Below are 23,464 nucleotides of genomic sequence, written 5' to 3'. Positions count from 1 at the left end.
TTTGTTGTTCAGGAACTGGATGGCAAATCAGAATTCTATAGATTTGAACATATGCTCCAGGTATGCCTGTCCAGGTTTATTTCTGAGTTGCTATTTGCTTCATTCATGATTTAAATGTTTATGCTGATATTGTCTGATCCTTTTTGACCATGCTGCCCTTGTTCTCTCCATCTCATGTAGAGGACGACTCCAATTATTGCTGGTCTTGATGGCAAGATCACAGCACTGGTGCCTACTTATAAGGCTTTTCGCAATCTCAGCAGAGAGGAGAGAGACTTCTGGATGGAAACCTACAGGCTTCCTTACTTACTCAAGTGAGCAGCACATGCATGTATAAGGACCTACATGTGCATGATTACGCGAGCATGAAATATATTATTACATTGTTATTATACATGATTATTCATGTAATACATTATTACATTGCTATCATGTATGATTATGCTAACATACAATAGATTATTACATTGTTATTATGCATAAATATGCTGGCATGTAATACATCATTACATTGTTAGTGTGCATGAGCTGCTGTATATTTCCAGGGCACACTTTCTGGATGGGGTTTTTTCCAGTGAGGACCTGATACAGCGAGCCAATCAGAAGGTGGCAACTCTCAACCCAAAAATTAGCTGGGAAGTGAAGAACATAAGTGGTGTAGGTCCCTGCTCATTTTCAGATCCTGCCGGAGGGCCAGTGCTCTGCCTCTCCATTCAGATTTACATACCCACTCACTCACTGGGGCCAAGTAGCAGTTAGCAATTACCTGTGGTGTGATAAATGGTAAAATAAATGGACTGCATTTATATAGCACTTTTCTACTCATTTGAGTACTCAAAGTGCTTTACAGTTATATGCCTCACATCCACCTACCAGTGGCAGAGGCTGCCATACAAGGTACCAACTGGCCACTGGGAGCAGTTTGGGGTTCAGTGTTATGCTCAGAGACACTTCGACATTCTGCCAGGAGGAGCCAGATTCGAAATCGACTGCTGTACCTCCTGAGCCACTGTCGCCCAGCTAGCAGCTCAATGTGATGTGTGAATAGTTAGCTGCAGACTGTGGTGTGTTAGCAGTTTGATGCTGACTGTGATGTTGTGACAGGGGTCAGTAATTAGTGGCTTGCTGTAGTGTGTGCGGATGTGGCTTTGCAGGAGATCATGGTTGGGAGGGCCACCATCATGGCTGCAGACCACCCAGCCACAAACGGCTACATCCACACCATCGATAAGGTACCTCATCCCACATCCTGTGTGTGTGTGTGTGTGTGTGTGTGTGTGTGTGTGTATGAAATTGGATGTAGTGTAAACCTAGATGTGTGTGAAATGCAGTTTGGTGTATTTTGGAGTCTGTTTGCTATGCTTAAATGCTGCTTTTGTCCATCCAGATTCTGCTGCCTCCTGTCTCCAGCCTCCCCCCTCCACCCCCCACCCTGATGGGGTTCCTCAACCACACCCCTGCTTTCAGCCTCTTTCGGCGGGCCTTTCTGGTGAGTTGCTAGCCCTAGGAAATGTCCCTCCAGGATCCACAAACACCTTAAACTGTTGGCAAACAATAATACTCTATTCTTTTTTTGCTTGGCAGCTGCACAATGTAACAGCGTCAATGGCAGATATGAAAAAGTTCACCTTACTGCTACCGTCAGATAAAGCCGTCAAGGAGCATTTCAGCAGGACAAACTCAACAGAGCTGGTGAGTTCCCACATGAAACATTCCTCCTCAGAGACCGCCAACTTCTCATCTGTTAATCATCACTGACGATGTTTTCCCAGCGACATCATAATGTACGGATTTAGCTTATACACATACATCATTATTGCAGTACCGTTTGCTGTCATCCAAAACATTTTCTCTCCGTGTGTTATCATATGATAATGTATCACCATTGAAGTTTTAACTGGAGGGTGATGGGCACAATGAACTGTCCTGTGGACTCTGCATTTGAAGTTTTAGTAAAACACTGTGCTGTTGTTGCATTTAAACAGGATGAAGATTTGGTTAAATACCATGTTGTTGTTGATGAGCGTCTGTTTCCTGATGACCTGATGAATGGAATGACCAAAAAAACGTTGCTTGGCTCCTCCTACTATGTCATGTTTCATGCGGGCAGTAAAAATGAGGTTAAGTATTACATTCTTAGATAAAATGTGGATATATTCAGACATTCGTATTTATACCTATAGGGGCATCTTAATTATGCATTCCCTCCATATTCTGATGCAAGGCCTTAGCTTATATATTACGTCACTTCTCATCTCCAGAGCATGGTCAACGAGGTCGTCCTCAGTGGAAACTTCACTGAGATCATGTATGGGATTGTGATGGTCATTCCCCAAGTTTTAGAAATCCACAAAAACTTCTGTTTCAAGGAGGTGTTCACCAAAATGGGGGTAAGGGCCCTACTCCGGGGCAGTTTGCGTGTGTGTGCTGGGTAAAGTGCTTTCCCTGCTTATTGTGCTTCTATTACAGATTGATAATGGAGAAAGTACGCCTCTCCATAAGAGTGAAATTTAAATTTCCCCAGATTTTGAGTCTGAGATAGATAATCACAGAGCCTGAGACATGAGGCATTTTCACAGCCGCTTAATCTTGTGTCTGAGGGGTAATCAGGCGTTTAGTGGGTAATCAGGCACCTGGGGGGGGTCAGTGTGATAGTAATATGCTACGTGATTTTTGATCAGCGAAAGCCACAGTGAGGTGTGTGGGGTTTTGTTCCTCCTGCAGGGATGGTGTGGTCCCTGTGATGAAGCGCCCAAGTGCTTCTACAGTGGCAAAACGGTGAGATTCTGTACACCTGTGTGCATGTCTGTGCACCTGTGTGAGTGTCTGTACACCTGTGTGTGTCTCTGCACCTGTGTGAGTGTCTGTACACCTGTGTGAGTATCTGTACACCTGTGTGTGTGTCTGTGCACCTGTGTGAGTATCTGTACACCTGTGTGTGTGTCTGTGCACCTGTGTCAGTGTCTGTACACCTGTGTGAGTGTATGTGTATTGTGTTAACTGGTCATTTTAAAGCTGCTAGGACGTTGTCTCCCTGCAGGCTGCGACTGAATTCCCCCCTGGCATGAAATCCAACTGCAGGTACAGGAAGAGGGTGGGGACAAGGAGGCGGTCAGCGCCTGGCTGTGTCATGGACTGTTTGAGACCTCATCAGGTGAATATTCAAATATTATTATTATGTCTGAAAAGCCACCCATTCAGATTCACAGCAATAAGCATGTATAACAATGGTACGTCACAGTAAAAAATCAAATACATACCAAAGTTTATTCATGACACTTTTCAATACTGCAATATTAACCACAGTGTGAATCACAATGGAATATATCATGGATACTTGAATATGGCATGAAAACATGCTGCATCAGTAGATGGCCAAGTATTTGTAGCATAGTGGTAACGAGCAGGGCTCATAACTGAAACGTTGCTGGTTCGATTCCATGCTGAGGCACTGCTGCTGTACCCTTGGGAAAGGTACTTCACCAACAATTTCCTCAGTAAATATCCTGCTGTAAATGGATAACACTGTAAGCTATATACTGTAATTTGCTCTGGATAAGAGTGTCTGCTAAATGGCAGTGATGTAATGTAATGTTAAAGATGTGGAAACATTTGAGGAGAGTTCTGGGACATGGTGTGAAATAAAGCATAAAATATGACTCCAAAAGTGGATCAGACTCCAGCGCAAGCATGCGCTCTGGGCATTTCTCTCTATTCTCGGGCCCCTGTACCGCATTGGGACTGTCCTGTTTTGTTCAGGGGAAGGCATGGGACCAGAGCAGACAGACAAAGGAAATAAACACAGAGAAATTCGGAAGTAGTGATGTAAATATTTATATGTGAATTTGGAATAATATTTCCGGTCAGAGAAAGCTGCTTTAGGATATGTCCTGATGAGCGTGGTCGCTTTGCAGGAAGTGAACTGCTGCCCGGGCTACTTCGGTCATGCCTGCCATAAATGCCCCGGGAGCGTGGACAGCTGGTGCTCCAGCCACGGTCAGTGCCAGGACGGCATCTTCGGCAGCGGCGAGTGCGTGTGCCATGAGGGATTCAACGGAACAGCCTGCGAAGACTGTGCCCCAGGGCGATACGGCCCCCAGTGCAAGTCAGGTGACCCCCAAACAAACCAATCAGCAAGCACAAATGCACAGCATCATCCACAGATAACACTTTGCACACAGTCAGAGGGAAACAGAAGTCATGTGGAGGTATTTTAGGCAAATGACAGGCCCATGCCCAAAGCTGTGCAGTGCAGAATCCAAACCGGCCCCCAAACGTGAAGGTGGGGTGAGATTCAAATCCTGGGCTGGATCTGCATGGGTGGGTGGGCCACAGCGAGGTGTGTAACAGGGTGAGCTCAGCAAGGAGCAGAGTGGCAGAGTGTGAGCTGGGACTGGCCTCAGTTTGACTGGTCCTTAGAGAGTGATGGCTTTGTCAGGTGACCTGTGCATTTGTGAATGGACTCTCTCCTGCCCTGGGTTTGACTGGCGTGTCTGTCTGCAGAGTGTAACTGTAATCACGGGCGATGTGTGGATGGCGTAAACGGAGATGGAAGGTGTCTGTGTTATAAGGGCTGGAAAGGCCCCACCTGCTCGGTCGGTAAGATGATGCCTCATGCATGATTCCTTCCACTGAGAGAACTTCTCTCTCCACTCACTGCTGCCTCTCACTCCCACTCACAGTTAAATAAGGTGATACAGAGACTTAGGCTACTTAAACTGCACTTTGGGTACTCTCTTAAAAAAATAATCAGTTCAAGTGAAAAGCATGAGTGTAACTGGGGGGATGACATGTGAGGCTTTTAGGAAATTTATATTTCAAAAACTAACCATATGGACTCACCAAGCCTTCTTACTATGATTACTCTTTCTTCTGATATGCTTTTTATGGCCAACCAAAGGATTCCCCTGGGTTTGGTTTCCTCATAGAATGACCAAATAAAAAATATGAAATAAGAGTGGCAGGAGCAGTTTGGACGGTGCTAAGCTCAGCTGCTGGATTTCTGCTGTCTTCTCAGAGATCGTTGCGGACGAGTGTGGGGGCATCTGTGACCAGAACGCCAAGTAAGGGCTGCATAGACTGCCTCCTTTCCCTCCCAGGAACTAAAACCCTGCTGTCAGGACCTCGATTCCTGCACGATACAACCAGAATGTTCAGATGTTCCCGGAAACAGCCTTTCTGGGTTTCAGTGTTCATGTTTCTTAGAGAGTGTCAGTGGTTCTGTATTCCTGGGTCTCTGTGAGTTTGAATTTCTTTCTCTCAGAGTTGGGGAGGGCATGCTCAGTTTCCGTGTCTGTCTTTATCAGAGTGTTTCAGTTTTTCAGGGTTTTTTGGTTTCTCTGTGTCTCTGTGTGTGAGTCTCAGTTATTCTCTGATTGAGTCTCAGTCTTCCTCTTTCAGCTGTGTGACAGGTGTCGCCGGCAAACCGGCCACCTGTTTCTGTGTTGCTGGTTACCAAGGGAATGGAAAAGTCTGCAAAGGTGAGTGAAGATGCACGCTTCTCTTTTTTATTCCCACAGTATTCCACACTGTAACCACACCCCCATTGCCTGTTGCTTATTTATTTAGGTTGTATGTGTTGATGAGGGATGTTTTCATTGCAATGATTTCTGTTTTCTTGGTATTACGAGTGTTATGAGCATTCCTGTGAAGGCACAGCAGAGATGTGTGAGTGTCCTGTGTGGTTACTGAGGTTGCAGCTGAACACACACAAATCATGTGTTGTGTTTTCACAGAGATTGAACTGTGTGGCTCTGCCAACGGCGGCTGTTCACCGCACGCAAACTGCACCAGAGTATCACCGGGAGTGAGGAGGTGCACCTGCCGCGCTGGTTACAGCGGGGACGGGGTCGTGTGCGAGGGTCAGTGCCTGGCCACGGCCATCCTGTCTCAGAGGGTACAGCAGCGCACTCAGGGAAATTTAGGGACTTATTTGCATATGGATGTGTTTCAAAGACCCCCAGGAGAGGTGCTGTGTTATAGTGTACTTTACCCAGGATTTGAGCCTGAGACCATCAGGTTACAGGTTGTATTTCCATAGTGCTGCTCTACTTTCTCCCATGCTGTCTGCCTTTAACAGTCCTTGTGGATTTTTTGTTATAGAATTAAATGCCTGTTCATCCTTGCAAAACATCTGTCATGAAAAAGCAGAGTGTCTTCAGACAGGCCCCGGTCAGGTGAGGCCCTGTAACCTCTTACTGGTCCTGACAGGGATAATACACCATTAAACACAGCAGAATGACATAAAATGCCGGTGGGTTGGGAATTGTATGGCAGAGGAGCTGACCTTAGATCACTTCAGCTGTGGAAACTGTTTTCAGATCGTCTGCAGGTGTATGGAGGGCTATTCTGGAACTGGGCTATTCTGTCATCCAGTGAATCCTTGCAGGAAGGCAAGTACCTCACCCACCATGTGCCAGCGTAGCCACAGAGACGCCCACTGTCCACTACAAATGGACCTCTCTCTCTCTCTACCCTGCACTACTGACCTCTCTCTCTCTCTCTCTCTCTCCCTCTCTCTCTCTACCCTGCACTACTAACCCCTCTCTCTCCCTCCCTCTCTCTCTCTCTCTCTCTCTCTCTCTACCCTGCACTACTGACCTCTCCCTCTCTCTCTCTCTCTCTCTCTACCCTGCACTACTGACCCCTCTCCCTCTCTCTCTCTCTCTCTCTCTCTCTCTGTTTGTCTGTCTCTCTCTCTATGCAGAATAATGGAGGCTGCAGCGTACATGCATGGTGCGAGTTCAGAGGCCCAGGGCAGTACAACTGCACCTGCAGGAGAGGCTACACCGGGGACGGCATTACCTGCAAGGGCAATATAATGATAGTGAGTCTGAGTCTCTAACTTAATATCATGATAGTGTGTATCTAACTTTTGTAGAAGGGAAAGGGAAGGGAGGGGAAATCTCACCTCAGCGGATGCCTTTTCAAAACAAATCTCTCTATTCAAGGAAATTATGCGCAACCCAAACGCCTACTGGTTCTACAATAACTTGAGGGTATGTAGAAACTGTTCAAACTGTACAAACAGTATATCATGCTCCTCAACAAATAAAGGCAGAATCTTTCAATAATAAAGTGCCTCAGGTTTGTCTGATATCATTCTAATGAAATCTTGTTTGTTTCTGTAGAAATCTAAAATCAACGATCTACACGAAAAGGGTCCTTTTACAGCATTCATTCCCCATACAGATTATATCAACAATTTTACGGTAACTTTCTTCTCTTTCTGAATGTTCTTACACATCCATGTATCCTCAGCTGTCAATATTGACAAAACTGATAATACAACTGTCAGACCCACTGTGTGTGTGGGGTGGCTGTGACAGCAGGATAGGTGGGCTCTGATTGGGGAGGCGGGGGGGGCAGCAGGATAGGTGGGCTCTGATTGGGGGGCGGGCTGTGACAGCAGGGTAGGTGGGCTCTGACTGACCTCTGTGGGTGCAGATGGAGCCCTGGACAGCCGCGGGTCGCAGTGGAGACCTGCTGAGGTATCACCTGGTGAGCTGTGAGCAGATGCTGCTGTCTGACCTGCAGTCCATCGGCCAGGTGTTCTCCCTTTCCGGACACAGTCTGCGCTTCAGCAAGCGAGAGGTATCCCAGCATGCACCCTGCCCGCGCCCTTCAGTTCTCCAATGCGCAAAACGTGTTCATTCATATTAATAACAGTAAAGCAACAAAGGCACACTTTGATGTTTGTCTTCAGGGTGTTACGTACATCAACGACGAGGCCAAGATCATCACCAGTGATGAAACTGTCTACAACGGGGTCATTCACTTCATAGACAGAGTCCTTGTCCCCTATGACCTGCAGAAGTACAAAGTGAATGCCTCCAAGGTAGAGTGAGCCCCCCCCCCCCGAGGAGGCCAGTGGTGGCACCACACTTCCTTTCATTGTGTCACAGGCCTGTTGTGTGATTGTAGTGCAGTTGCTGCTTATATATTTAGCACGCCATATAAATATCCACACATCTCATTTTTTTCATTACTATTCATGTGTTTACAGCAAACGCCTGACCCTCTTTAACATGATTGCTGAAATGTTAGTTTTAGTTTCTTCCTCTGTTTTTTAAGTTGGATGTGTGTCTGTGTGTGTATTTTGTACTAATTTGGAGTAATACCAATAAATCAAGCAAATTCTACCTAAACAGACCCCCAAGAGTACATACGTCATCACAGTAAGACTGGTGGGGGCTTATTCAGAATGATATGAGCACTGTGATTGTCATGAATTAATGTTTAGTTTCATTTTGCAGTGGAATGTTAGCGCTGCAGCGGAGGCTTATGGGTACAGCACATTCAGCAAACTGATCCAGGTACAATCAAATTAGAGCTGATGCTGCTTGAGTCTGGCATGGATATTTCCTCATCTATGTGCTTGTAGTATTTGTCTTTAATGTTTAAGATCAATATTTCATATGGCCCTTAAAGTTTAATGTTGACAGTTGGTGCATGGTGGTGATGAGCTAGGTCAGTGACAAATGGATATACAGTTTTAACTGTAGTTTTAAGTGTCTTTTGTTTTGCTTGATGCAACTGTTTGTCTGTGCATCTGTCCCTCTGTCCATCCATGTTTAATTGTGCATTATAGTACTGGCTTGTGTGATGTCGTGCGGTATTACAGAACCATTAAGTGGACACAACATTGCTTTCTGAACCCTGAGTTTCTGAACCCTGAGTTTCATAACTCATTTCCTCAAAGTGCTAAGCTAGAACCTTCATTTGAACAAGAAATTCAACAGTACAAATTATGAACTCAGGTTTCAAAAGCAGCACGCTGTGGGTTGAAAACAGGTTTATGCTGCATTTTGGGAAACAGAATAAGTTAGTACCTGCTAGCGTCGGGGTTTGCGGGGAAAGGACCCAGGCGCAGACAATGCAGGCAGTATGAAAAGGCTTTTCTTTAAGTCCAAAAATCACAAGCAAAATCGACATCTAAAAAACAGTCCGAGTCAGTAGCCAAAAATCCAGTAGAAAACAGACAACACCCAAAAACAGCAGGCAAAAGAGAAATCCGGGACAGGCAGAGTCGGTAACATGCAGAAACGGAGCAAAACAGGTAAGGCACTGAGACGATCAGGCAAAGAACAAAGAAAACAGCAGGGTATGTGTAGGCAGGGAGATAATGAGGGGATGAGACACCGGTGTGCAGAACAGGCTTCAGGTGATGGGTGTGGCTGAGCAACAGGAGGGTGGGGAGGCAGGCGGGACCAGGAAACACAAGGACACACCCACACAGACAAACACGGAGAAACCAAGCAGCTCAGGCCGAAGTGCTGACACCTACAGTACATTATGAGAGAGCTATTTTCAGTATTATTTACAGAAGATTTTGTTCAGGTTCCATGGTGTAATGGTCTGCACCCAGAAAAATCTTCTTCTGGGGGCAGCAGTGTAGCATAGTGGTAAAGAGCAGGACTCATAACCGAAAGCTTGTCGGTTTGATTCCCCACAGGGGCACTGCTGCTCTACCCTTGGGCAAGGCACTTAACCCACAACTGCCTCAGTAAATATGCAGCTCTGTAAATGGATAACATTGTAAAGACCTCTAATTGAAATAAGTCACTCTGGATAAGAGCATCGGCTAAACCACAGTAACATAATGTAGTGTAATGTTTGTGCTCAGGAGCCCAGCCTGCAGAGTCTGGTCCAGAATGTGCTGCACCACCCCCTCACCATGCTGTGGCCCACGGACGAGGTGTTCCGCTCGCTGCCTGAGGAGAGGCGGGCATGGCTGTTCAATCCCGAGCAGGCGGAAACGCTGGCCAGCTACGTGAAGGCCCACATTATCCGCAACGGCAAAGTGAGGCTGAGAGCGTGGCGCCTGCTTTAGCACCAAACACAGGGGCTTCCGTGGTTACGGAACATGTGTGTGTGCGCGTGTGTGCGCGTGCATGTGTGTATGTGCATGTGTCACAGCTGAAGGTAATTTATTTATCTGGGACAGCGTGCAATTAAAAACATCCAGGGCCCATCCCCCAATGCAGTCTATGCACACAGGCTACTTTTCATTGGTGGAGCCAAGGATTTGTGTGTAAATATATGTGTAACGCATATGCATATAAATGTGCATATATGTTATATGTGTGTAAGCATATGGGCACATATCTTACGTGTGTTTCTATAACTGTATGTGTGTGCATGTTGTTTGTGTGTAAGCATATATATGCGTGTGGGTTTTCCATTTAGCTTGTTGCTGCCAATCTACCCTCTGTGGAAAATGTCAGAACAATGTTCGGGTCATCTCTCACTTTCGGCTGTGATAAAAAAATAGTTGTGAGTATTTTATTCATTCATATTTAAATACCTCTATGACACTTTTAAAGTGAATGTTTAAAAATTGAGTATGCATAAGGTGATTCAGATTGTATAAAGCACACATTCTATAATGAAATTACAATCCCTTTCTTTCATGTCCAATGATGTCATGATCTTCCCATGATGCCATTCTCATATCCATGTTCCTATAAAGTCATTTTCATACTTTTCATTGACATGACTTTACTTGCTCTAAAATGTGAGCTTTTTTACGTTTCTAGATTGAAAGTTGCATTTCCTTATTTTTTTCAGGGTGATATAGTAGTTGATGGAGGGAATGCTAAAATCATTGAGCGCCACCTGCAGTTTGACGTGGGGATTGCGTATGGGATTGACCAGCTTCTGGAGCCACCTGGCCTGGGGGCTCACTGCAACGTCTTCAGGGAGATGAAGATACCGGTGAGAGCCTCTCTCTGCGGTTCAGAAAACCAGGCAGGAGGACGGGGGCTTGTTGCTAACAGACGCTTTGATTTCTGTCTCCTCAGGGAAGGTGTGAGAGCTGCCTGTCGACCCCCCACTGTCCGTTTGGGCTGACCTTCACGGTACGGACCGCTCCCACCCATGGGAGGACGTTGCGGCTGCAGGTGGCATGATGGAATATAGTTGTGCCCTGCAGGTGAGGTGTTCACAGAGCCGCGCATGTCTTTCAGGGGGAAATCAGCTCCTGTATGTTCAGCAGGCCGTGGCGGCCCTGGAGGAACTATGGCTACTTCTCGTCCTCGCGTCCGTGGCAAATATTAGACTCCGAGGACATCCCAGGCTGCAGACGGGAGTGCGGGAAGGTGCAGCTGATCCAAAAGTGCTGTAAAAATCATTACGGGAAAGACTGTCAAGGTGAGAATGCCGTCAGCCTTCACCTGTAGCCACACCCTCATCAGGCAAGACACACACCTCAGTCACAGGTTCTACTGTGGTAACGTAACATAAAGCTGAGTTTGAGAGCAGAATGCTGTGGTCTTTCAGCGTGCCCTGGAGGGCTTGAGGCCCCCTGCAGTAACCATGGTGACTGTGATGACGGACAGCAGGGCACAGGGAGATGCACCTGCCGACCCGGCTTCACGGGCACAGCATGTGAGCTGTGCAAGAGAAGCCACTACGGACCCAACTGCACAGGTACAAACACTGATGATCCACATCTGACCTCTGACCTCTTACCTCTGACCTCTGAGTATTGCGCAACCCTGAGGAAGTCTGTAAATACATGTCAAATGTGTGTAAAGTAGACAAAATGTGTGCAAATGTATCTGTATCATGGGAAGTTTAAGTGTGTAAACATAGTAAATGTGTTTAAATACCATGTAAGTGTAAGTGAATAGTGTAAATGTGGGAAACTTCTTTACTTAGCTGGCTTCCTCACAAAGCACACATTTCTACTCATTACACATTTATACAGCTGGTTATTTGTTGAAGCAATTAGACTGAGTTCCTTATTTAGAGGCACAACAGCAGTGTCCCACTGGGATAGTGAATCTGCAAACTCCATCTTACAAGCCCACTACCCTCATCACTACCCCACATTTAGCATGTAAACATGTGTAAAGGTGTGCAAAGGTGTGCAAAGGTGTGCAAAGGTGTGTAAAGGTGTGTAAAGGTGTGCAAAGGTGTGTAAAGGTGTGTAAACCTGTGTGTGTTCCTGCAGTGTGTGTCTGCTCTCAGAATGGGAGGTGTGAGGATGGCCTGGATGGGGATGGAAGCTGCTTCTGCCAGGAGGGCTGGACTGGGGCCCGCTGCGAACTCAAACTGGGTATCCCAGCACCCTCCCACACACAGCCAAACACCCCACCCCAACACCCCCACACACAGCCAAACACCCCACCCCAACACCCCCACACACAGCCAAACACCTCACCACACAGCCAAACACCTCACCACACAGCCAAACACCCCCACACACAGCCAAACACCTCACTGCACTCATAGCATTCATTGTAAAATTAAACACAGGGCCCTGAAAACAATTGCACATACATTCACTAGTTTAAAGCAAAAGGCCTAATTCCCAGCATGCACTTCTTCCAGCATGCTCAGTGCTGACAGCAGAGGGTGCCCTCTGGGAGACAGAGGCCAAGGTTAGTAAGGCTTGGCTAACCTGTGTAAGTGTCTCCCTTCTCCAGGAGAAAAGCCGGTCTGCACGCCGGAGTGCCACCCTGCTGCCGTGTGTCAGCCGGGCAACCTGTGCCAGTGTGAGCCGCTGTACGTGGGTGACGGCAGGAACTGCACCGGTGCGAACTGACCCCCGTCACCTGACCCGCTCTGGGAAACAGCCACTTCCTGTCTGTGTGGTGAATTTCAGTATCAGAGCTGCCACTGTGCTGTTCAGCACACCCTCTCCACCTCCCCATATGTGGTGCACCTGGCATAAATCTAGACTAATTATTGGTGCATAAAATATTACACATGTTAAAATGGATGTACAGTTAACACGCAGATCAGTTGATGTGTGGTACTGGAGTGGTGCTGAACTTGACCTGTTTGTTGGGGCAGCTCTTGATCTCTGCAGTGACTACAACGGCGGCTGCCATCAGCAGGCGGAGTGTGTGCAGACAGGTGTGAACATCACCTGCACCTGTGTGCCCAGCTACACGGGGGACGGCGTGACCTGCTCGCCCATCGACAGGTGTGTGCAGGAGGCCAACGGCGGCTGCAGTGATTTCGCCAACTGCATCTTCACGGGCCCGGTGAGTCCCCTGCCGCTCAAAGCCTCCCCTTTCCCATGATGCATGTGGGCAGGGAGAAGCACACTGAAACTTTCCTCTGCTTTGGGACCGGGGTAGAACGAGAGACGGTGTGAGTGCCTCCCGGGGTATGTGGGAAACGGAGTTCAGTGTCTGGAAAAGGTGGTCCCGCCCGTGGATCGCTGTCTGCTGGATAACGGCGGTTGTGACCCCAAGGCCAACTGCAAGGACCTGCACTTCCACGGTGAGAGGGGACAGGGGGCAGCCACAGCTATGCAGCCCAAACAGCCCCCTGCCTCTCGGGGGAAGGGGCAGGGGGGACGTTTGAGTTAAAATGAGCTGGATAGAAAACATTATCACTCACCATTCTTTCCATGGATTACTAAGACACTGGGGTCTTTTCCACTTGCCAGAGTTCCTTTGGGAAAGAGGGATGCTTGAGTTCCTGGGTGAAAAATGAGTGCAGGTGTTTCAGAGAACACTGCTCGAGTGTTATTTTCCTTTGGCTGTGTTTCAGAGAACACTGCTCGAGTGTTATTTTCCTTTGGCTGTGTTTCAGAGAACACTGCTCGAGTGTTATTTTCCTTTGGCTGTGTTTCAGAGAACACTGCTGGAGTGTTCCACCTGAGTTCACCTGATGGAAGGTACAAACTAACCTACAAAAAAGCCCAGGAAGCCTGTGAGGCTGAGGGCGCCACCCTGGCTACTTTCTCACAAATGTCTGATGCCCAACAGGTAATCCCAACATTTTACTCCCAGTGGGTAATCTCTAGAAATTACTCCCAGTATATAACATCAGCACTTTCATTCCACAAAGTAACCCCAACACTGGTGTGCTGTGTGTGTATGAGGTGTGCGTTGTGTGTGTGAGGTGTGCTGTGTGTGTATGAGGTGTGCGTTGTGTGTGTGAGGTGTGCTGTGTGTGTGTGTGTGTGTACTGTGTGTGTGTGAAGTGTGCTGTGTGTGTATGAGGTGTGTGTGTGTGTGTGTGTGTGTGGTGTGCTGTGTGTAGGTAAAATGCAGTGTGTGATTCACTGTTACTTGCAGCTGGGGATGCACTTGTGCACAGCAGGCTGGTTGGATAAAGAGCAGGTGGGTTATCCTATCCGCTATCCCTCACCCAACTGCGGAAACAACCATGTTGGTGTGGTGCTCTACAAGGAGCCCGTGGACACCAGCAGCATGTACGACGCCTACTGCTACAGAGTGAAAGGTACTGCTCAACACCTCATAGAGCCAGGTGATACATCAAATCATTTTCCTATGGAGAGGGCTTACCACAGTGCGTTCACCCTGTTTTAGATGTGTCCTGTGAGTGTGGATCTGGCTATGTTGGTGATGGGGATTTCTGCAATGGACACTTAGCCAGCATTGTGGCCACCAACACTAATTTCTCTCTCTTCTACTCTGTGAGTATCTCTCTCTGACCCTTACAAGCACAGAGGGCACAGAGGTTGTTACTGTAAATTCTCGTTTATCTCTTCAGTCGCTACTGAAGTACACCAGCACTTCCAAGGAAGGGGAGGCCCTGATGACCTTCCTGTCCACCCCCTCCACATCAGTCACCCTCTTCGTCCCACAGAATTCTGGGTTTAACGCAAGCAAGGTAACCGCACAGATTTCCATCTGAACACAAACAACCCAGGTAACCCGTGTCAGTTAAACCGTGTGAGGAACATGATGAGTGACGCTGGCTAATGTTCTTAGCCCTTAACATGGAGAGACATGGAGTACCACTTAACCATCAACAACACCGTTCACCTGTACGGGAATCTGGCACACGGTACCAACCTGCAGTCCCGGCTGGGCTTCAGCCTCTCAGTCACCGTCTCTGCAGCCAATGCTGGGCCCAGCAATGTGAGTTCCCCTCATTTACTGTCCCGTCTAAACACACAATTTCAATACTATAACCCTACAATACTTTAATGTACTTTACCTTAAAGCTTTAATAGTATAATACTTTAATACTATAATAAATGCTGTTTTCACTTAAAATTCAAGCTGCAATTCTGTGAAAGCTGTACCGATGCCCTCTGTGCAGGCGTCCCACGCGACCAAACTGGTGAATAAGGTGCGGATCGTGGACTGGGACATCCCTGCAACCAATGGGATAATCCATGTAATCGAGGGGCCTCTGCAGGCTCCGCCCCCCAATGTGAGTATCGAGGGCTCAGCGCCCCCCCCCCCCCCCCTTTCTCACATGCCATTGGTGCATTCAGATAGTGCCAGCCCAGGCATTCAGACCTGAACGCCAGGAGGTGTAAGGTTAGTAGTGAGCAGCAGGGGGCAGTGTTCCTATTCCTGCAATTATTATACATGATATCACACATGAGGCACTCTGAATGAAGAGCACAGAGGGGTCTGGGCAGAGGGGTTCAGGGTTTGAGGACTATCTCACGGCCTGATATCTTGTCATCCAGACGCAAAAGGTCAGACCGAGCCAATCCATACTCCACTCACAGTCCAGCGGCACCACCGCTGTGCTCACAGTGTGTCTGCTCATCGCAGCAGGCATTGGGCTGGTCTACTACTTCCTCAGGAACAGGAAAGACCCCTTCCGGTTTCACTACTTCAAAGTAAGAGTCCCATCTCCACTCTTGCACTCGACAACTCTGCTCTGCTGTCTGAACACTTTATCACTGGTTGGGCTCCAGACTAAATTCTCCCATAACAATTTGAATGAAAATTCCCATATCTTATAATAAGCTCTGTATAACGGCATGGTACATGCACAAAGTGTAACCTCAGGTGCTGAGTCCAAAGACACAGTGTAAGAGAGAATTGAGCAATCATTCAGTTTGATGTGTTAAATGAAAAAAAACATTGCTTTTACTCTTTCTTCAAACTCTCTACAGCTTCTTTTTGGGTCGCTGCACGGCGTGCAGGTTCTCACCTTTCCCTCCTCTGAAAGCCATAACTCCATCAGTATAATTACACCCCCATTAATAACCACAGATGGTTTCAAACCCTCTACAGCAGACACAGCAAACTGAAGGCTTTTGTGCCGTAAGATGGATTAACAGCCACTGGCTCTCTGTGTTTTAACAAACTCCGTCTGCCCCGCACCTGCCAGTCTGAGGAAGAGGAGGAAGAGGCATGCCGCTCTCAGGAGGAAGGCTCTCCCCCCCTGGTGTCCATCCCTAACCCCGTGTACAACAGCAGCCCCAGTGCTGCCGACACCTTCCAGGTGAGCGCACACCCATCTGCTCACAACCGTTTTAAAATCGTTTTCCTTTTCCCACTAGCTGTGAAAGCCTTCTCAGATATTATGTACTGGATGCTCAATTTAAACATGTTTAGTTTTTTTTCCAGAATATGGTGTGTAGATGAGGCAAATCATATGGGGTGGGATGAAGGGATTGCTCACAGAGCATGCATGTAAAATGGTTTTTCTGTTGCAGGATGCCCCTGCAGTTGAGATGTCCGACAGCCATCCTGTTCACGACTAGTTTAACGCTGAACCATAAAGAATATTGTAAAGACACTGTAACTTTGCATTAGTGATATTATAATCACAGCTCTACTGCAATGGACCTGGACCTGTGTGATTGGTCATATCCTCTTTGGCTCTTTGAAGCCAACCAATGGGCTCTCCACTCAGCAGTGACCTCCACAGTGATGCATTTCCTCTCTGAAAAAATGGAGCTTCACATCTTGTTTTACCACTATCTTTGACTTATCCGAAAGCCTACATACATCCTCAAGCCACATGGCCATTAAAAATGTTGAATAATAAAGTTGTTGTCAAGATGTTTATAATTAACCTTCAAGATACGGACAGTAATGTCATAAATAGAAATTAAGGCCAACAAAGGACAGTTCTGCCTCAATTCACACAAAGTGCTTTCATACAGCAATTACACACAAAAACATTTACCCTGTCCTCAAACATTGTTCAGGATCAGATTCCCACAATTCACAGGCATACCAAACAACAAAGTTTGGAAACCTGTTCAGAGCACAACCAATCAAGCAATCACAATGCAGTTAAGAGGTTTGATTAAACAGTGCCCCCATTTCGGTGGGACACACTCAAATCAGACTGATGTTTTGCCTGACCTTTCAAGGACAATGAGACATGCCATTAGTTCCCATGATCTTCCAGAGTTTGAGCAAATAAAAGGAAATGAAGAAACTCAGCTTCCAGTGCCCGTCTGTGGATTCAGCCATGGGACTTAAAGTTAACGTTTGCTCAGAAAGCAGTGCTCTGTGCAATGCCATTCTCAGGAACAGAAAACAGACCTTAGGTCATACAGTTCACCTGCCTCCAGTTACATGAATTTCTGTGTAGAATAATTTTGTAAAATTACAGTATTTTGCCATGCAACACACAAACACATTCAGTGGGTAAATGTTTTTTCTTCAGCCAACTGACATAAGATTTTCTAATTTACCTCATACTTGTTTTATTTTTTGTCCATTTTATAGTCCAAAATGACACACAATGTGTTTAGAAGCACCCAAAGCACATAGTTGTTTTCACGTGTAACATGATTAAAAAGGTTTAAAAATGTCTTTTCAATCATTCAGCCACCATTATTCCCGGTCACGTCAGACTGTGAGAAGAGTTCTTTATTCCACCGGAGCCCATGACACTTTCACTTTGCAGCCGATTCCGTGAAGGCGATCAATCCGTCATCGACTTTCTGCTGGTACTCCCTTTCAGACCGCTTTCTGCGGTACACATCATCTAGAGAAAAAGGAGTAACAATGACCTCGTGAAAATAACAGTACAATGCACTGCGGCGGTTAACTAGCCGTCAGACAAACGCGATGCAGCTAGCTTTGTCTAACAGCTAAATTGAAGACAACAGCATTAGTTAGACTACAACATGAACGTTACACAAAAGCGGGTTTTATAGACGGTGATCATAGGACTGATAACTGTCCTCTTCACCCCATTTCGTCACACATGACGTCTATGATCCCGAGATGGATCTGCGATACAAGCAGCCGCGCTCTCAGTTGCGATTGTGGTGAATCAGGTGAAACAAACCCAAGTGCTGCCTAAATACTGGCGAAACTTATTTAACATTATTCTAATCGCATTTTACGTTGCATCATGTAAACTAGCCACCTACCTAAGGCATTTAGTGTAGCTTGTTAAATCGACCAACAAGGACAGCTAGCTAACACGCATATAGCAAATAGCTAGCCAGCTAGCCTGCCAATCACATAGCTAGGTTGCTAGCTAAAGCTGAAGGCATATACTTACAGAATGTCTCCTTTCCTATTCTCACGTTGATCATAATCCACTCCATCACTCCTCCCAGACAGAAGAAGAACGGCAGAAATCTGTATGTTCCAAAGCGCCGTTTGCCGGGTACCAGACTTAGCATATATTTTATGTTTCGATTGTTTTTCAACATGTTTGTTTTCCGCAAGTCGCGTTCAAGATGCCTGGATAAAGTAACGTCAAACTAGTTAGGCTGGAGCTAATGTGTCAAGTCTTCCCTGAGAAATTGCTGGCATGAGATGCTGAATAATCTCATTTCCACACAGATCCTGCTAGCTCGCTAGGTATTCCACTTCTCCATCGTGTCCTCTAACTGGTCACCCCGGTACACGGCTGCGCTGACATAAGCCTGAAGCGTGCGCTTTAAATCGAAGTGCTCCGTCCGTCTGACATTTATGACGTCTTCCGTCTGGTGTTGATTACGTAACCAATATAATCAAAGGCGGAGTTTGGAAGAGCAGATGGGGTGACGAATGACACACTAGATGGCGGTCAAAACACATTTGCGACGTTTTTTAATCAGTTCGAACAAAGAGGTTGTCAACGTAGAAATTTACATACTGCTGTGTCATATCACTTTCCAATAAGTTTGATTGCCTCCACAATTTATTTTCATTATGTTCAGTTGACAAGTGTGAGTCTTAAACCGTTGTTATCTATAAAATATTAAGATTTGTAGTGGCTCAGGAGGTAAAGCAATCGACTGGGGATTGGAAGGTCCCTGGTTTGAATTTGGCTCATCCTGGCAGAGTGTCGAAGTGTCCTTGAGCAAGACACTGAACCCCCAACAGCTCCCAGTGGCCAGTTGGTAAGCCTGTATAGCAGCCTCTGCCACTGGTAGGTAGATGTGAGGCATATAACTGTAAAGTGCTTTGAGTACTCAAATGAGTAGAAAAGCGCTATATAAATGCAGTCCATTTAATTTGGTCTCATGTTGAAGTTTTTTTTTTATTAATAATCTTTTTTAATTAATAATCATAATTATTTTATTTTATAGTGCTGTTGATGTGTGAACAAAGTTTACACATCTTAAAAAGTTAGTACAAAGACACAAGAAAAAAAGTAGTTCTATATGTGTTTGACACTACAGTGCTGGCATTTTATAGGCCCTGACCCGATGATGTCACTTCCTTACTATTAGTCTGTACTGTGTAGGCTCATGGTCAGTGATAAAACTGAGTCTGTTTATCAATACCAAGAACGCTAAGAATGTACTTGTGTTCTTGAGAAGAACGTTCTTGCCAAGTGTCCTTGATGAGATCGGTCTTTTGTGTTTTGTCATTGTTCATATAATAAAGTTAAAGACAAACTCAAAACTCGGTCTGTGTCATTTCACTCATATGGTAGGATGAGTACTAAAAAGTTATTTAACATTACAAGACAATCGGTCTGTCTGTCTGTCTGTCTTTCTACCTCAGCTTCTTCCCGCTGGTAGCTCATGACATCTTAAAGGCCATTCACGCGACTGTTTGGCTTAAGGCTGGGACATCATAACACTTGTAAAACACAAAATGTAATACACAAACACAATAAAACAAAAGTTTATCACATGTTGCGCTGATAATGTCAGTGTTGTCATATCACTGCTTAAATGAGCTGCGCCCAGGGAGATATGTGAGATATCTGTATGCTGTAAGTTACCGAGTGCAGCCTGTTGTTGGGGCTGTTAATGGGAGTTAGACTCTGTCCGGACACTGCCCAGAAGATGGACCTTGAGTTTAAGATAAAATAACTGGACTCTGTGTGTTTGAGGGGGTGTTTGCAAATATTGGGGTTCTTTGTTTGCACTTATTCAATTCAATTCAATTCAATTTTATTTGTATAGCGCTTTTTACAACACAAGTTGTCACAAAGCAGGTTTACACTCTTCCCAGGCCTGAGACTCCCTGAGAGCAAGCCTAAGGCAATGGTGGCAAATAAAAATTCCCCAATTAACAGGAAGAAACCTTGAGCAGAACCCAGCTCAGAGGGGGAGCCCATCTGCTTCTGGCCGGCACTGGGCAGATAGAATTAGAGAGAGTCTTAAAGTTGTACAATGTACTTTAAGACATTTGAGTTTGATAGACAGCAGTAATTAACGACATAATAATTATAAAATCTATCCTATAATGTCCGGTTCTTGGCACACAGTTGGCTTGATGGGCAGGGCAGCGAGGTAGCAGGACTGGAAATAGGGATGTGACACTTGAGCTACAGCTCCAGGCAGGAGCCCGGAGCAGGGGTAGGAAACAAATAGAAAGCAGTGATTAGTGGATGTTAAGTGTGGGAATGGAAACAAAGGCATAAAGGCAAAGGGGGGAGCAGAGGGGGGAAGAGGGATGCATGTGCGTAATTGGGAAAAGTCCTGGCAGATAAGGACTATGGCAGCATACCTAGGGGACGAGAGGCAAGGGGTCAGCACAATCATGAGGGTGACCCTAAGGCAGTCAACACCAGGCCATGGCCGGATCAGCTGAACACAGAGTACCCAGGCCGTGATATAGTGACAGCAATGACCACTTAGTCTACCAGAGACTTTACGATCAATGTCAGCACCGTGCCGTGTCCCTCAACTAAAGGATTTGAACTCAAGATACGTTTTTAGTCTAGACTTAAAGGCGGAGAGAGAGTCTGCTCCCTGAACTTCGGTGGGTAGATTGTTCCACAAAAGAGGGGCTCGGTACGAAAAGGCTCTACCACCTATAGTACTTTTACCCACTCTTGGTCCAGCGCTTTGGGAATGTAGAGTTTGTTTTGGAGTATATGGGCGGAGAAGGTCCTTAAGATAGGGAGGGGCAAGCCCATTTAAAGCTTTATATGTAAGGAGAAGTATTTTGAAATCAATGCGGTATTTGATAGGTAGCCAATGGAGAGAGGCTAATACTGGGGTGATGTGCTCAAAGCGCTTTGTTCTGGTTAGAATACGAGCAGCTGCATTTTGAACCAGCTGAAGGGGCTTTAGGGAGGCATATGCATATTCTTTGTCATTCATTTTTGTAACAGGGAAGGTATATGCAAATTACGTAACTCATATTGGATTCTTGCGGAGAATTGCAGAACAGTGTGCAGGGAACTCTCAGCTCATCTGGCCCAGGCTGGGATTGGTTTCTCCCACAATGTTCTTAGCATTCTTGGTATTGATAAACAGCCCAACCTTCTGTCCTCTCTAGAGACCACCCTCACTTACAGGTGGAAGTGTGGACCTAATCTTATTCAGCAAAAGAAGTGCCATTTACACTCCAGGAACAGTCTCTCAACTGAATTAACCTCAGACTCCAGCATGTGACTGCCTGTTGTATCAGATATAAAGGGCGTAGCTTTCGTGGAAGAGAGATCTTTGGAAACTGGTAAACTGAGTGGCAAGCTTAAGGATGAGGCCAAATATTCATTCATTTGATTATTCAGCTATGAATGCTTGTTCGTCAACAAAACAAGAGTTTTATTATATTATTAATATAGATGGAGAGAGGCCTAAGAACCCAGAATAAAATAACATAATTAACTCATATGATTAATTTTCCAGTCTTAAAGTGTCAGTAAATGCAGACCTCTTTGCACTGAACAGGGTGCAGTTATTTAGACATTTAGCCTTGGAAGCCATAGAAATGATATCAAACTCTTCTGAATGAACATCCCTGCTGGGTTGAAGGAGATGAAATGAGTGAGGAAGGTAAACTATGAAGGTAAATATGTTGCAAAATGCGAGAACTTGTAGACTTCATTTTGAGAACTTGCAAAATACGATGTGACAACTTGTAGAACAAAAATCTGAACTCGTATGTTTAAATTTTCACTTATAGAAAAAATGTGAACTTGTATGTTGAAATTTTCACTCATAGAAAATATTCACACACCGTGTTCTGAATGTGAAGTCACAGAAAAAAATATTAATATATATATAAATATATAAATATTAATATATAAAAATATTCACAATTATTTTTACTTGAGTCCATTTTCCAGTACGACCACAACTCGTGATTACAACCACAACTCGGTGATAGTAAACTCCCTCCATGAAGGGTGGACTCTTTTCACTCTCATCTAAAATACGGCTCACCCTTCCTCTGTGAAAACAAATAACCGCAAGCAGTTACAGGGGAGATCAGGGAGCTGCTGACAGTGTGAGTGGGTGTGTCTGACGCTCCCAGAGGGTGAGGGGGAGAGGGAACTACTGACGGTGTGAGTGGGCGTGTCTGACGCTCCCAGAGGGTGAGGCTGGTGGTCCAGATGAGCTTTCCACCTGTCCCACAGGTGGCAGACACAGAGCAGCAGGGTGGGGCTTGCAGTTCAGGTAAAATCTGATCTCTTAATGCCAGAAAAACACCATGCATATTCGTACACTTTGTACATAATGAGTATATATTTGCTGATATTCAATGCTTGGTTTAATGTCAGCCTTACATGACTGGCCTGACTGTCCTGCCTTTATTTCCCAGCATTCAGGTGAGGGGCTTATTAGAATAACTGGATGGCTAGGCTCAGTTATGAATTATTAAATTACAAGATACACTACATGAGTTTTCTACATTTCATTATATTATTGTCAATTAGCAGCCCCTCTTACACAGAGTGACTTACACAGTGGAGCTAGTAAAGTGGTATGAAAAGTTGCACAAACAGGACACCAGTAACCACACATGAACCGGCCTCAGTGCTAAAGATAGTGCTGAGATCACAAATGTTTGCCTACATATGAAAGTGAAAAGCAATATGTCACACCATATAATATGTATGTATGTCATTCTATATAATGAAGTTAAAATATTTTATAATAAAAATATATGTATATATGTGTAAAAAGAATAGAAGAGCTCCAGGGGCAGTTCAAACCAGAGATTTTTAAAGGTGAACAGCTGTTTTTTGTTCACATTATCAAAAGCAAATTAGTGAGGAGGTTTGCAAACCTTCCTTTAAACTCTCTCTCCTGTCCGTATCTCCCTACCATAAAAACAGCAGAGAGTAATTAACCATGGCATCCAAAGTCAATCTAACTGCAGATGCTCATCCGAGGGAGAATATTAAACATAACTGAGTTTCCTTGGATTTAAAAATGAATCAGGACAAATGAAAAGTTTTGTGTCCCAAGTTAGCAGAACTGACACTGACAGTTTTAACTGGCTCAAGCTGAAAAGTGCAGCATACTGGTGACATTAAACACTAGAGTTACACCAGTGACGATTACACCGCCTGCTCAGAGATAAGTGTGTATGTTCATGTGTTTTAATTAATGCACTTTATTTAATAAATGTACACA

General features: G+C 45.5%; 2 protein-coding genes across 2 annotated transcripts in view; one reads left to right on the top strand and one right to left on the bottom strand.

Moving 5' to 3' along the window:
- Nucleotides 1–17,185, top strand: part of LOC118780243 (stabilin-1-like) — a 31,529-nt gene extending 14,344 nt beyond the window's left edge. The window contains exons 28-69 of the mRNA XM_036532652.1: nucleotides 13–60; nucleotides 181–314; nucleotides 546–657; nucleotides 1,155–1,232; nucleotides 1,388–1,489; nucleotides 1,585–1,692; nucleotides 1,986–2,120; nucleotides 2,262–2,390; nucleotides 2,725–2,778; nucleotides 3,041–3,154; nucleotides 3,915–4,110; nucleotides 4,504–4,599; nucleotides 5,018–5,063; nucleotides 5,401–5,480; nucleotides 5,736–5,861; nucleotides 6,103–6,176; nucleotides 6,321–6,392; nucleotides 6,707–6,826; nucleotides 6,951–6,998; nucleotides 7,131–7,211; nucleotides 7,447–7,593; nucleotides 7,706–7,837; nucleotides 8,256–8,315; nucleotides 9,626–9,802; nucleotides 10,189–10,275; nucleotides 10,570–10,716; nucleotides 10,803–10,859; nucleotides 10,968–11,151; nucleotides 11,281–11,430; nucleotides 11,957–12,061; nucleotides 12,432–12,539; nucleotides 12,802–12,995; nucleotides 13,092–13,236; nucleotides 13,594–13,727; nucleotides 14,040–14,205; nucleotides 14,295–14,401; nucleotides 14,479–14,598; nucleotides 14,700–14,849; nucleotides 15,034–15,147; nucleotides 15,413–15,568; nucleotides 16,066–16,179; nucleotides 16,394–17,185. Coding sequence (XP_036388545.1) covers nucleotides 13–60; nucleotides 181–314; nucleotides 546–657; nucleotides 1,155–1,232; nucleotides 1,388–1,489; nucleotides 1,585–1,692; nucleotides 1,986–2,120; nucleotides 2,262–2,390; nucleotides 2,725–2,778; nucleotides 3,041–3,154; nucleotides 3,915–4,110; nucleotides 4,504–4,599; nucleotides 5,018–5,063; nucleotides 5,401–5,480; nucleotides 5,736–5,861; nucleotides 6,103–6,176; nucleotides 6,321–6,392; nucleotides 6,707–6,826; nucleotides 6,951–6,998; nucleotides 7,131–7,211; nucleotides 7,447–7,593; nucleotides 7,706–7,837; nucleotides 8,256–8,315; nucleotides 9,626–9,802; nucleotides 10,189–10,275; nucleotides 10,570–10,716; nucleotides 10,803–10,859; nucleotides 10,968–11,151; nucleotides 11,281–11,430; nucleotides 11,957–12,061; nucleotides 12,432–12,539; nucleotides 12,802–12,995; nucleotides 13,092–13,236; nucleotides 13,594–13,727; nucleotides 14,040–14,205; nucleotides 14,295–14,401; nucleotides 14,479–14,598; nucleotides 14,700–14,849; nucleotides 15,034–15,147; nucleotides 15,413–15,568; nucleotides 16,066–16,179; nucleotides 16,394–16,441 — 4,755 coding nt within the window. The 3' untranslated portion in view covers nucleotides 16,442–17,185. The remainder of the gene's footprint in view (nucleotides 1–12; nucleotides 61–180; nucleotides 315–545; nucleotides 658–1,154; nucleotides 1,233–1,387; nucleotides 1,490–1,584; nucleotides 1,693–1,985; nucleotides 2,121–2,261; nucleotides 2,391–2,724; nucleotides 2,779–3,040; nucleotides 3,155–3,914; nucleotides 4,111–4,503; nucleotides 4,600–5,017; nucleotides 5,064–5,400; nucleotides 5,481–5,735; nucleotides 5,862–6,102; nucleotides 6,177–6,320; nucleotides 6,393–6,706; nucleotides 6,827–6,950; nucleotides 6,999–7,130; nucleotides 7,212–7,446; nucleotides 7,594–7,705; nucleotides 7,838–8,255; nucleotides 8,316–9,625; nucleotides 9,803–10,188; nucleotides 10,276–10,569; nucleotides 10,717–10,802; nucleotides 10,860–10,967; nucleotides 11,152–11,280; nucleotides 11,431–11,956; nucleotides 12,062–12,431; nucleotides 12,540–12,801; nucleotides 12,996–13,091; nucleotides 13,237–13,593; nucleotides 13,728–14,039; nucleotides 14,206–14,294; nucleotides 14,402–14,478; nucleotides 14,599–14,699; nucleotides 14,850–15,033; nucleotides 15,148–15,412; nucleotides 15,569–16,065; nucleotides 16,180–16,393) is intronic.
- A 132-nt stretch (nucleotides 17,186–17,317) lies between these two features.
- Nucleotides 17,318–18,607, bottom strand: LOC118780874 (small integral membrane protein 4). The gene is made up of 2 exons (XM_036533622.1): nucleotides 18,208–18,607; nucleotides 17,318–17,682 (listed from the first exon to the last, which is right to left on the bottom strand). The coding sequence occupies exons 1-2, from the start codon at nucleotides 18,359–18,361 to the stop codon at nucleotides 17,591–17,593; spliced, it is 246 nt and encodes an 81-aa protein (XP_036389515.1). The 5' UTR covers nucleotides 18,362–18,607; the 3' UTR covers nucleotides 17,318–17,590.
- Between the last annotated feature and the right edge of the window lie 4,857 nt (nucleotides 18,608–23,464).

Source organism: Megalops cyprinoides, chromosome 7, assembly GCF_013368585.1.
Source record: "Megalops cyprinoides isolate fMegCyp1 chromosome 7, fMegCyp1.pri, whole genome shotgun sequence".
NCBI classification, from domain to species: domain Eukaryota; kingdom Metazoa; phylum Chordata; class Actinopteri; order Elopiformes; family Megalopidae; genus Megalops; species Megalops cyprinoides.
Note: the sequence above shows the minus strand (reverse complement) of the source record. Positions and strands in the feature narration are given on the sequence as shown.